The 14058-nt window shown below is 41.2% G+C and overlaps 1 protein-coding gene across 2 annotated transcripts in view; it reads right to left on the bottom strand.

The window, feature by feature from the left end:
- MYO3B (myosin IIIB) overlaps nucleotides 1-14058 on the bottom strand; it is a 393995-nt gene that overhangs the window by 237585 nt on the left and 142352 nt on the right. For both annotated transcript variants that reach the window (XM_008567646.1, XM_008567647.1), the window contains exon 8: nucleotides 7274-7429. In XM_008567646.1, the coding sequence (XP_008565868.1) occupies nucleotides 7274-7429 (156 nt within the window). The remainder of the gene's footprint in view (nucleotides 1-7273; nucleotides 7430-14058) is intronic.

Here is a 14058-nt window from a genome sequence, read left to right as displayed (position 1 = left end):
ATATTTATCACACAAACATTACAATACATAGATTTAAAAATAGAAGAATTGTTTGAGTGGAAATTACTATAGTATCTCCTTGTTTTTCATCTAAGCACAGTTTTGGCTAGAATTCCAATAAATCAGCATCTTATCATCAATTATATTAAAGAGTATGCAATATACCCACCTTCTCTAGGCAGCAAGAATCAGTGACACCCACATAAAATTAAATATTAATTGAACCATTCACTCAGCAATAGATGGATATAGATAGCAGATCTATGTATCAGGGTGCACATTTATTTCTTCTCTGTTAGGAGGCTAGGAGGATCTTTTTTTTTTTTGTCTTTTGTCTTTTTCCGTGTCCGGCAACGGATCGCAACCCTCAGTGTTGCCCCCGGACGGGACCGGGGACCGGCAACGGGATCGCAACCCTCGGCGTTGCTCCCGCGCCTCGCTCAGCCAGTGAGCGGGAACCAGTCTGTATGTGGGATCCAAACCCTCGGGAGGGAGCGCCGCCGCGCTTCCCAAGCGGCGCACTTATCCAGTGCGCCACCGGGCCGGCCCAGGCTAGGAGGATCTTTAACCTCCTATGTCTCAAGCATCTTCAGAGCTTTGTGAAGCAATTGTTCAAGAGTCATTTATTTACACAGGAACCCAGGAACCCATCAGTGTACACAGTATGGTGTAAGTGTGTGTGTGCACGTGTTTGCAGTCAGAAGGAGTGAGTGAGTGAACAGGACTGGCGGGGGAAAAACTTGGCAGTTAAGTAGTGAGAAATCCGTTTTTAAAGGTCACTGCTGCAGGTTGAGAAGAAATCAGAAAAGCTGAAGTCATTGTTTTAATCAGCCCTAGGCAAATTGCAAGGGCAGAATCAAAGCCCATTAAACAGAGCAGAAAAAACCCCAGCAACTTAATTTTTCTACCGAGTAATACTTAGAGTAGACCCTTGGCATTTGAGGGTTTAATGTTTGTGGTGTTAGCTAGTCCCAAGCCACCTGCAGGGGCACGACATGCTGGATCTGGTAACTCTACTGAGGCTCACAGTTGAGTTCATGGTCATGGCACAGCTAACCTGGTGCCTTCCCTGCCTCCACTCACATTCAAGAGAGTGGCTTTCTCTTCTCCCAATAATTATTGTAAAGTGATAAAAAGTATGCTTTCAAATCTACTTTTCTGAATTTTAGTGATGAAACAACATACCAGATGATATTAATAAATTCAGGGATTTGTAAAACTTATTCGGGGAAGAAGTCCTTTTGAAGGTCAAGGAAACGGGAACTGACGTAAAGGAAATAACCAAATTGTTTAAAAGCATCCCTGTCAGATTAAGTAATAACATATTGTTACTTCCTATTATTACAAACTATTGTTCACATAATTTTAGGATTTAACCTCCTCTATGAGAGGAAGTCTTGGACTCATAACTGCTCTATTGTACCTGAATCAAATACAGTCAGCCCTCCATATCTGAGGGTTCCGAATCCGTGGATTCAACCAACTGTGGGTCCAAAATATTCAGAAAAATAAAAATAAAAAATAACAGTATAATAATAAAAATAACATAAATAAAAAATATATGGTATAATAACTCCTTACATAGCGTTTACTTTGTCTTAGGTATAAAAAATAATCTAGAGATGATTTAAAGTATACGGGAGCATGTCCATATGTTATATGCAAATGCTAAACCATTTTATATCAGAGACTTGAGCATCTGTGGACTTTGGTATCCAAGGGAGTTCCTGGAATGAACCAATCTCCCATGGATACTCAAGGGACAACTGCACATATATGGTATGGCAAAGGCATTAATTACTGGAAAAACTTAAATTCCATAGGTGTCACATATACACCATAATCAGCATCAGGTAATAGTATCTATCAAATCTCAAACAGCACATTGTCACTTCTCTGTCAGTGCCTTTACTGTCATATACCTATCTATATCTATGTCTATGTCTATATCTATATCTATATCTATCTATATCTATATCTATATCGTGCATATGTAGTGAGACAGGAATGAATCAGTCTGGCTTTCAAAAAAGCTGCAGCACTCAGAAGAGCTAGAATGCTCAGACCAGGACTGGTAAGATGGAGCGTTACAACTCAAGCCCTCCATGCACAGTACAGCTTGTGCTGTATTGTGGACAAGCTGCCCATGATTCTTAGCCTTGCTCTTGAATACTCTTGAGTACCCGCTTTATCTGCTCATCGTAACTGAGGTGGACCACTTCCCCATAACGCTCTTGCCTCAGCACCACCTTCCACCCCTCATTGTGAGAGGACAGGGAAAGTGGTGTCCTCCCTACTCCCCTTTGCCTTTTCCCAACCATTGGTCTCCTAACAATCTACCCTTTTAAAAAATCTATATCACTCTCTCATATCATCTTCTCCAGCACTTGACCCCCAAGTTTTCTTTCTCTCCACTCTTTCCCCTGATATCAGTCTTTGGTTCTCCCATCTCCCACCAATCACTTCGTTAATTCTCCTCACACTCTGACCTCAGGGTTCCTCAACTTGTCTACACTTTAAAAACATTTATTTCTACTCCACTGAAGTTGTCCACAAGTTCAGCTGTGCCAAGCTCCTAATTATCTCTCAAAAGTTTCCAAGATCTCAGCTCTACAATGCCTTTTCTCACTAGCCTCTCACCAAATTTGCTCTTCGTCTTCACTGTAACTACCTATCCCCCAACTAGACTCAGCCTCAAAGTCAATAAGCCACTCTGATTTAACTTTCTTCCCTACCAAAAAGACCTCAAGCATACTCTCCTACCAACCTTGATTCCCTTGGCCCATGGTCCACCCATCATGTCCACTAAAGTTAGCGTCCAGCCTTGAAGAAGACCACAGTATCTGCTTCCTACTAGTTCCTAAGAGTTACTCAAAATGACAACTGGGAAAGGTGAGTGATGGTACATTTTCTGAGAGTTCTAGTGCCAAGTGCTGTCCTGAATGCTCTATGTGCATTATCTTATGCACGAATTAACTCCACTACAGTGAGATGCTATCCAGTTATGTTCTACCCAGTTTTCTCTACAATCATTATGTCTATCTTTAATTGATCCTTTATTATATTCCTCATTGTGGCTATTTCAAAGATTTAACACTTCCCTGGAGTCCACAGCCCACTCCCAACTCCGAGACTACCTTGCTTTGTTTTTGGAAAAATAAAAGCCATTCGACATGAGTTTCTTCATAGTACCTCCTCTGCCTCCTCAAATTTTCTGAGTATGTTCATCTCACCTGCCTGCGCCTTTCCTGGCTTAGAGGTTCTTTTTCTCTAAGGTTAACCTTCCTTCTAGGCCCTTGATTCATCCCCTCTGCTTCCTCTATTTCCTCCTCTCTTTTCTGTCTTCAGTGTCTCCCTCTACGCAGATACTTGCCCTTCACCCGTCCTAGTTTCCTCCACTCTTTAAAAGCCTGGCTTCTTCTGTGCAGCCTCCTCAAACTATCGACTTCTCTTTCCCCTGGGGAAAGTACTAAAAGTGGACAGAACCCTCCTTGCCTTGGCAGGAATAGCAAGACTGTTTTCCCTGTAGGCTGTAGGTCTCATTCCTCTGTATCAGCACTGAAAACCAAACCAGTCACTCCAGCTGTGGGGACCAGGACTGTTTGGACCACTGAAGAGTCTTAACTTTGGGCAGAAAGCTGGAAGCTTTGTGTACTATCTGGAAGTACCTGACATTGCATCTGACAGGCTTTGAAGAGGAAGTAGGTCTTTTAACTAGTCTTTGTCTCTTAGTGTCTTGCAGTTTCTGTTTGAGTGCAGTGTGAACCAGGACAGGGAGGCAGCCGAATCTGGGTAAACCCTGACATACTTTTCCCCTTCCCAAATCTCCCTCAACCAATCCATCATTAAGTCCTGACAATGAGATTATTTTAATATCTTTGGCCATTTGTAATTGCTATGATCTGCTCTCTCGTCTCCCTGGCTTCAGTCTTGCTCTGCTCCATTCCATTGTCCATACTGCAAGCAGAACCACCTGCTGGAACACATCCCTGCTTGAAACTCTTCAGCAGCCCCCTGGTGCCTAAGGAACAAATCCAAGCTCCTGGGTCCATCATGACCAGGCCCCTGCTTATGTTTTCTACCCACTCCTACTTGTCCCATGTCAGGCTCCAGCCACAGCAACCAATTGTTCACCAAATTCCCCAAGCTCTCTCCAGCCCCTGTGCCTTTGCCCTTTGCTTGTTGCTCATTCTTTCCCTTCTACCTGGAATAACCCTCTTCCCCAACTATCTTCTTTTTTTTTATATAAAGATGACCGCTAAGGGGATCTTAACCCTTGACTTGGTGTTGTCGGCACCACGCTCTCCCAAGTGAGCGAACCGGCCATCCCTATATAGGGATCCAAACCCGTGGCCTTGGTGTTATCAGCACCGCACTCTCCCGAGTGAGCCATGGGCCAGCCTTCCCAACCATCATCTATTTGTTCTTCTGAACAAACAGTTCAAGGTTCTTCTTTCCACCAGTCCCAGGGGGTCTTCCACAACCATCCCAACCCCAGGTTGGCTTGGGTGCCTTTCCCAGGTGCTCTGGGAGGTACCTCGGGCATTCCTTTATCCAGGGACTGTGCATGCTGAGCTGTTCTCATCTGATCCTTGTCTGTGACACATACCAGACTATTAGCTCTTTATCAGGAACTGTATCTGATTTGCCTTTGTAGTCCCTCTGTTCAGCATAGGGCTTGGCATATACACACATAGAAATGTCTCTTGAATGAATAAATGAATAAATTAGATTTTGAATAAGATATAGAAATTGACATTTTTAACACTTGGTAGCTCAGTACCGTTTATTTTCATAATCTCATAAGTAAAAAGATAAATTTGCACAGATTAAGGGCAAGAGAGTGCTAAAAAGAAATAAAAGACTGAATTAAATCGACAGTGTATACTACTTCTACTACTATTACTCACATTTATTGAGGGTTAACTCTGTATTGAGCACTACCCTAAGCATTTTACATGTACTGACTTAACCCTCAAAAATAGTCCCCATTTTATAGAAGAAACTTTGAAACAAAAAAATTAAATAATGAGGGTCGGCCCGGTGGCGCACTGCTACAGTGTGCCGCTTGGGAGTGCGGTGGCGCTCCCGCCGAGGGTTCGGATCCCACATACAGACCGGTTCCCGCTCACTGGCTGAGCAAGGTGCAGGAGCAACACTGAGGGTTGCGATCCCGTGGCCGGTCACGAAAAAAGACAAAAAGGAAAAAAAAAAATTAAATAATGTATCCAGAAAATGGCTGAGCTGGGACCAAAAGCAGGCAGAGCCGGTGGTTTTAACCACGTCGTGCTGCCTGCCAGTGGCCGTCATTGTGCAGAAAGTGAGCTGCGGGTATTTGTTTCACTCATCTGTGCTCTCACCTCAATTTTTCTTTATTTTTTCCACCTCAACTTGAAAACTCACCACTTTAAATATATTGACTTATTGGCATCAAATGATATTTGTGAGTTTTTCCTGGTGGGCTTAAAAAACATCTGTGTAGCCAACTCCGTGCCAGGTGCCAAGAGGAAGCAGGAGTGCAGGATAGGTGGCAGGGTAGGTGGCAATTACTCGCGTTGTGTTTTCTTTGGAATTAATTTTCCTACCATCAAGGAAGTGGCTCTTTAAAGTTTCGATACCTATTTGTGAGGTCGTATTTGTTTAAATGACTGTTCAAAGAAACACAAACTCCCAAGTGAAACTGAAGATTACAAAGGCCCTGTGAGAAGTCTTTGCCAGCATAGCAGGCTTTTGACATCAAAGGAGTTCACAAAGATAAAGAGAAATTAGAGAAAGGGGACAAGAGCACCTGGCGTTGTGATTTTCTATGGTAAAAGGAGAAAAGTTTTTAAAAAGAAAACATGGATTTGGACAGCAACATTGGGCAAATGCAAAGAGCTGGAAAACTTGGCAAATTAAGTCTCAGAAATCATTCTGCAGCAGATCTCAGAACAGGGAGACAAGGAGGTGCTGGATCTGACTCACAGCATGTATATGCTGGGTTTGTTTTATGCTTGGAATATATGTTATTTTATTTCATCTTCATTTTTGGTGGTGGTGCCGTGGGACGGGGGGTTGGGGGGGGATAGTGGTTGGTGTATTGGAACAAAAGCAGAGGAAGAAGAGGGATTTCAGGTCCCTGGAGCTCAAATACAATTTCCTACTGCTTCAAAAAGGTACCAAGTCACAAGAATGTCTCTGCATTTCTCTACCCCATAGGCCAGCCATAGAAACAGAAATGGCAGTGGGGGAAAAAAGAAAGAATAGGAGAAAAATTGTTCTGAGCTGTCCAAAAGGGAACCTGGTGGTGGTGAAGAAAATCAGCAAAATACAGTCACCTTGAAACTACTGTGCCTCCAGCTCCAAGAGTTCTGATGCCAAAGTTTGGCTTTTTGATTTGTAAACAGTTTTCTACAGAATACGTGAATATTTCCAGAACCTGAGACTTATGATGTTTTATTTTTTCACCTCCAGTACTTTGAATGTTCTTTTAATAATAATGAACTAGAGCTTATCTGCTTCCTGACCAGTTTCATAAAACCAAATAATTGCTGAGCAGAGGAAGCAGATTTATTTGCATTTAATTTTTTGAAGAGAAATTCTGCCACCCTCTGGACAGAAAGCAAAGATTTATTTCTTAGAGATATTTCATAGAATTCTGTTCTAAGAATCTGAAAATAAACATAAAAAAAAAAAAATCTACCCTCTAAAAGAAGGGGTTAGGTAAAGTAAGAATCACAGTTGCTTTAGATGCCATAAACAATATCTGGGAAAAAATCATTTAAAAATACTAAATTGACTTTAAGGAATTTTTAAGTATAGAGGAAACAGTCTCAGAGCACATTAGAGAGAAAGCCTCCGGTGCTTAACTCATAATCCTTCCAAAGTCACTCAACAGCTATGTTTCTGCAACTGCCAAATAAAGATTTTCCACACAATCTCAGCCATGGCTGCTTTCATACAGTTACCTTTATTGGTTAAAAAAAATCCACATTAATACTAAATATAAATATATATTTGTTGATTTTTAACTAGAGCCAAGCAAACATGGGGACAGAGTGAGATTTCAGCCATCTGAGAGAAATTAGCCACAAGAGCACAAATGGGCAGTTCGTTTCTGAAGCTCTCCTGCTCTCAGCCACTGGGCTTGGAGTACTTAATACCATGTAAATAAAACTCAAAAATGCAGGGATGTGATAATTGCCAGTAATAACTCTGGGCAAATCAAAACACATGACATGTCATTTTTATAACTAACCAGAGGAAAAAAGCAGAAAGACACCCAGTACTATACCTGGTTTTAGTGACAGGGTTGAGATGCTTGTGGTCTTGCAGGATCTTAGCCAACTGTTTTTGCAAAAATAAAACCTTTCCGTGGGCTCCTTTAATAAACGGGTGGTCAAGGAGATGCGTGACGGAAGGCCGCTTTTCAAAATCCTTAATAAGACACCTGTTCCCAAAAAATCAATAAATGATCCAAAGTGCAATCTTAGACACTGTTCCCCTGGGAATACTGGAGAAAGGAGGCAAGAAAACGCACTTACAAAACCTGATCACAACCTTACATGGCTCTTTCTTTATTAACATGTACCAGGAAATAGAAAAAATATTTCTCTATTAGGCAACTTAATTAAAACACCAAAAATCTATTTTAATTTGTTTTAAGTAAATATTAAAAACATAATCAATTCTTACCATCAATTTAATTTCAAGTACTCAAAACACTGAAAAACTAGATTGGTCAGATAATTTTCTACCTGAATTTTCATTACAGAAAAATGTTTTCAGTGGAGTCAAGTTGATTAGTCTACATACTTTATTTTAGAAACATATAGAATTAAATACCATCACCTCAATTAAATCCTAATATTTCAAATGTCCTTTATTTGGTGGTGGGGAAAATGCATTTCGGAGTTTTCAAGGAAAGAAATGAATCATAAAAAAAAAATTCACGGAGAAAGTTCAGGAGCTTGATTTCTAATGTCTTCTTCTGAAGAAGAAAAACCTCAGAACAGTAAGCGACTACAATGTAATTGGGATGGAATGATGCAAACAGGGAACAAAAAGTCCATTCAAAATGATAAAAATCGGGTTGCATTTAAACTTCTCTGTGGTTAACTAGTTAAAACCGCACCAGTGTAGACAGTTTCTGTTTCAATGCCCTTTTCAAAGAAAACAATGATTTAGTACATTTTGCTGTATGGTCTATGTTATTAAAGATGCTTTTGATACAAAGAAATTTCCAGTGAAATTGAATCTGAAGAACACCCCTCCAATTACCATTGCATTTCTGTTCTGATAGCTGCCCTTGGTGAGAGGAAGAAATTTTAACCTCCACCCTTTTAATCTATCAGTCTTTGGCCCACATTGAAGGCTTAAGATAAATACCGGATGCCATTCTGCCCACTCCAGGAAATAAACATCTAGTTTTCCCAGTAGCAGCATGCCAGCAACATCCAAACCACAACATACTTTAAATAATGAAATGCACTGACACATGGTAAAAAGTTCAGCCTTTCCTTGAACATTTTCTTCAAAACGTTTAAGCAGAGTTCCTAAAACAACCTCAGCCGTCAGATTTATAAAAAAGCTTTTAGCCTTTACAGTTTCACTTCAAAACACTTTCATATCCCTCACCTCCTAAAAATTTCCCAGTAAGTCCATTTTAGAACTGATTTAGGAGATTCCCCATTTTTTGGAACTGGACCTTTCAGCTCAAAAGCCAACAAGGACCTAGAGTATCTTCCTTCTGCTGCCTGCAGTACCAAAAATACCACCTCGGCTTTGCCATGGGAAGAAATCAATCATTTGACTTTTGTAGGTTCAGGGCCTTTTGTATAATCTATTATTTTTTCATCAAAAATAAAAAATCAGTGCACATGCTTTAAAAAGAATTTATGTCTTTACATCAGCAGTATTCTCTTGATTCCATGTATGTTTATTTGTATATGTAATTATTAAAGGAAAATAAATTCTAATAACTGTGTTTCCTGAAAAAAGAAGGAAGCCAAGAGGTAGTGACATGGTCAGTGACGCAGGTGTACGGCCCAATCCTCCTGGCTTGAGGGATGGTGTATGAAGACTCCTAAAATAAAAACAGTCCTGGTGTCCTCTGAGAGTTCCTACTGAAGACAAACTTGGTGGTTTTGCACACCTCCTGGGACCTCAGAGGGAATGGGTTGGATGGGAGTCCAGGAACTGCTGGATCCCACAGCTTTGCCTGCTCAGTGATCTTGGGCAGGTCATGTCATGCCTATTTCTCATCACCAAGCACTCATACTCATACTGAAGTTTTTCCCCAAATATGGGGAAAGAGATCTCTTGCATCCCCACATAACACTCCCCCCCCCCTTTTTTGCTTTCTTCCTGCATTAGTTGTTGAAGCTTTATCTGACTACCAGTAGGTACTCACTGAAAAAAGAGCAGGAGGACCAGGGCCACACTCAACCATCTGCTGACTAGTGCCAGACTTCAAATGAGGAAACCTGGGGGCTGTGACTGAAGGTGGGTCATGTGGCAATAAATAAAATATTCATAGCACGTGAAGGGGAGAGTGGGCTGGAGCTGCTTCTGTTTTTCTCCTTGGGGATAGGTGCCTGGTAACAGTGTTCCAGGTGAAGCCTGAAAACAAGGCCCTTTGGATACTTCAGTCAGTAAAACTCCTTGAATTGGATTTGAGAGAGACCGGAATATCCATACTCCATCCAGCCTTATGAAAATAGGTCTCTACTGAAGTCTAGAGATGCAATTAAAGGTGGTATATCTTGTTTCACAATCTTAGCAACCACTGGAGAAGCAAGGCTTCCAACAAGCTTGCAAGATCATTTGGTATGTCAGAGAGGGTCTCTCTCTAGATCACAGAGGGAATAAGAGGAAATGAGTGAATAATGAAGTGAGAGAATGAGATGAGAAAGAAACTAACAAGTGAATCTGTTGTCTCTTGAACAGATTTTTGTCTCCAAAAAATGAAGGTGCTGGGCATTCTTCTCTCTGGAAGCAATGATCAAGAGGACTTGTCTGTTCTCTCCGTAAGTCTGGCGTGGGTTGAATGTCATAACACAGGATTAGCAAAACTGGAACAGAGCGTATATGGGAAGAATGCTAAGCAGAGTTGTGACATCCAACTGCTTTGGAGGATTTTTAGGGGAAAGGCATAAAGACCTTGAGGATATATCCTTATTATAAAACATTCCTGTATAGTTTTTTTCTCCTGGGGAACAAAGAACCTGTCTGAAATGATATTATTATTTTACTGATAAAGAGAAGAAAGTTCTCCCTTAGGAGCACACATGGCTGAAAGTCACGTTTTACTAGATATCAAGGTACTAGCATAATTTCATTTACTCAGCAAACATTTATTACACAGCACCAGAATTAGCCAAAATAAATTAATTCATAGTAAACTATGACCCTTTTTCTCAAGGATCTACAAATTTAATTGGAAAGACAGAAGGACAAAAGAAAGATAGGAAACAGCAAAAGCCAGTTATATATTTAGACTAAGAAGTAGTAACACAAAAGCACAGGGTTTCAGAGTCACAGGGACCAAGGTTTTCTATTTTAACTCTTTCTTTAAGAGCTGAGGAAACTGAGGTCAAGTCCTGGTAGTGATGAGGCCAATCCCCCAATGCCCACAGGAGAACCCTTCCTGTTCTGCTCCAACTTGTACAGAGGCCACAGCTATAACACGCTGGGAGGGGTGGGGGAGAAGGAACTCTCCTCAGAGAAGACTTCCCAGATCTGGTAAGAATTGAGCCCAGTCTTGAGAGAAGTTTTGAAACTAAATTGAACTAGATGGGAGAAGAGGTGGGAGGCATCTCAAGGCTGGAGAACTGGATCGGCAACTCAAGAAGAAGGATGGGGCAAGCTGGGTGGCCAGCACTCCGGAGGCCACCAGAACAGTCACCCTCACCTCCTAAGCAGCCTCTTTAGAACACTTATGAACAATTATTGGCTTTAGTCACTCTACCAACTTTGACTAGGATATAATCATTATTGGTTAAGACTAGCAATTTAGCGTCCAACCCTCTTACTATTTAAATATGTCAGCTTGTCACTCCATCTTACTCTCCTTGCAGGCAGGGATTCAGTGGATGAAGATAGAATTGACTGTGGGGTCCTTAGAGCTCCTGACAGCTTCCATGTCCTTTATTAAAGCAAGATAGAATCCTCTAGCCTGATTTGGAGAACAAATATGTAAAGCTAAGCAGGCTCTAATATACTTATTCATTTCGGGATTGCTTATTAAACCATAAATTGCAAATTCCAGATGCAGAATATCTTCTTCCAGCCAGGAACTGGGCAGTTTTTACAAAAGGATACATAAAATGTTGAGCTCTTACGGGAAATGGGGGCCAGCCAATGTGAAGTGAGTTGGGTGAAGCACTAGACCCATAAAGCATTCCATCAAAAAAAGAAGCTAGTTTCCTGGTCAGAGAAGTTTCGGAAACATTGGTGCTTCTATAAACCAAGTAAGTTTGGAGTTTCATAATGCACACGAGCATATTCAAGGTTCTTACAAGTACTGGGGTAAAGAAAATAGCTTAATTTCGTTTAAGTTCATGTTTCCAAACTTACTTGGCTACAGACGTGTTTTTGTATCAATGGGCCCACAAAGGACATCCTTGCAAGCTCCATTGTAAGCAGTTAATACTATGTTTCTGGAATGGGTGGCAGAGCACTCCTCTCAGCAGACTGAGGGGAGACTCGCCGGGGCCCCTAATTATCGCTGTATCTGAGACAACTGTGGACTATTGTTTCTGCAGAAGACAGCACCTCAAACTGCCAAGTGCAATCCCAACCTCAGTGCTTTCCAGAGTCTTTTACTGTGGAAAAAAGAAATTAAACAAGGACTATGTGTAGGGAAAGTACTTTCCCCTCCACAAATTATAATTCTTTCTTTCATGCTTGAATTTTTAATCTTATGTTTCTTTTTTAAATTTGGATTTAGATGTGGTTTGTCTGTGTTAAGAAGCAAAACAACAGAGTAAATAATTTATTTACACCATGAGACCCTGGATTTACAAGGTGGGTGGTTTGGATATGATAGGAAAATCCACCAAAAGAAAAAGGAAGCAAATTTCAGCCTTGAAGGAAATCAATCCATTACCTAATTTGAAATTCTAGTATCTTCCATCATGCTTTCTTGGCTGAAGATTAATCCTCAGAATTCATTAGTGTCACCACATTAAACACAAGTCGTTGAAGCCATTTACAGCAATCTCCCAGCCTGTCTTCTGCCAAAAACAGGCAAAAATGGAGACATTTCTTAACAAGAAGCATGGCCAGGCTCTGGAGCCTGTGGCACCTCTGCACTCTCTGCTCCCAGACAATTATGCTGTCGAGACAGAGTCACTCTGTTGCTGTAATTGCCACTTCATAACCAAAAAACCAGATGCCTGCAAGGGGGAGCTATTTATCAAAAGTCATAAACTGGTGTTTACCGATGAATAAAATATGCTTGATATACAGCCACTGAAGTGGCAAAAACTAAAAATACCGGTGAGCTTGGTGAGAAAAGCATGTGAGTGAACAATCCTACTCCACACATCAGGGCAAACCTACATCAAAATTCAGAATGTCTGTCTCTTCTCTTCATAAATATTCTGTCTTTTATACTTTCTGCTATTTTCTTGTAGGCTTGCTCCTTAGATTATTAAATGTTCCTGTTGGTAGAGGATATCTAAACATTTTTTATCTGAGCAAACATTTCCCTGCCCCGTGATTTACTGCACTGCCCTGCGGCTCCTATCATCGTCACACAGAAGCCTGACTGACAAAGAGGCCTCGCCAACGGGGGAGAAAATTCTCCAGAGGATGCATTAATTATACATTAAATATCAGAGCCCATGGTGCTCTATCTTGGAAGAAAATTTCCATTCTGGAAGACAAGACTATGATCAACACAGGCATTTTCCCAAAATGACTAATGCCTCAAAAGAAGGCAAACGTGACATTGAGAAACTTGACAATGCCTACGTTATTTTAGTGAAACAGCACCTCCCCGTTTGGTGGAATGTTCAACTGCATTTCAGTTTTCCTGACGTTTACAAGCATCACATTTGGTGATGTTTTACAGTCTTACTGGTGAGAACTGAAATTGCATGCTAACTTCACACCCGGGGTGGGGAAGTGAGGTCCTCACCTGAAACAGGTAAGTGAGAACCAGGAGCACATTACCCAGCAAGGCAGGTCTACAGTTATCAATCAGAGAGGACCAGTCAGTATTTGCTAAAAGGAAAAAAGCCCTGAGAAGGTAGGAATGGAGGGTTTTATAACAGGAAGCTCCATCTTCCTTCAAAGTGGGTAATGGCAGCAGATTCTATGTGGCAAAATCAGAGAGAGGGACTGTAAAGCTACAGGACAACAGGGCAGCTACCATCCTGCCTGAGATCCCAAGGCCAGGAGACCCAGATGCAGTGTTGGAAAGATAAGGAAGTTAGCCCAGCCTTTAGACAAAGCTGTTAGCACCGAACGTCCAGAGTAAGCTCAGGTGAATCCAAGAAGGATATGGTGAAACTGGGGGACAGACTCCTGATTTCCTAATTGTTCCCCTGACCCCCATGAGAACAGATCTCTGCTGGGGGAAGGGGAAATAGCAAAAGAACAACTGCTTGAACAAGCAGGATGGGCTGGATTCCTTGGAATAGTAATAAAGTATGGTTAAGAAACAGATAAGAATAAAGTTAGTTAAACATATACTTCCTCAGGCTAAAATTTGACTTAAAGGTCAGGATGTTTGTCCCTTAACTAAATACCTTATGTCTTAAGATAACATCTGTAATGCCAGTCTTGCCAATCTTCTACAGACCACCTGCAACTACAAGCCTGCTTTGAAGTGTACACACCCTGGACCCTAAGGTACCATGGAAAATTTCAGTCAAGATGCCCAGCCATCCCCTATGAGAAAATGAACAATCAGTTCCACAATGCATAACCATTGCATGCTGAGCACCACCCCAGGACTGCACGGGGGAGATACGAGAGTGCAAAACAAATAAAAGGTATTATATTCATCCATAAGAAAGTTATCGTCTTCCAGCGTAATACCAAACTTACACACATGAAATATTTAGAGAA

This window comes from Galeopterus variegatus, unplaced genomic scaffold (genome assembly GCF_000696425.1).
Source record: "Galeopterus variegatus unplaced genomic scaffold, G_variegatus-3.0.2 Scaffold335, whole genome shotgun sequence".
NCBI lineage: Eukaryota > Metazoa > Chordata > Mammalia > Dermoptera > Cynocephalidae > Galeopterus > Galeopterus variegatus.
Note: the sequence above shows the minus strand (reverse complement) of the source record. Positions and strands in the feature narration are given on the sequence as shown.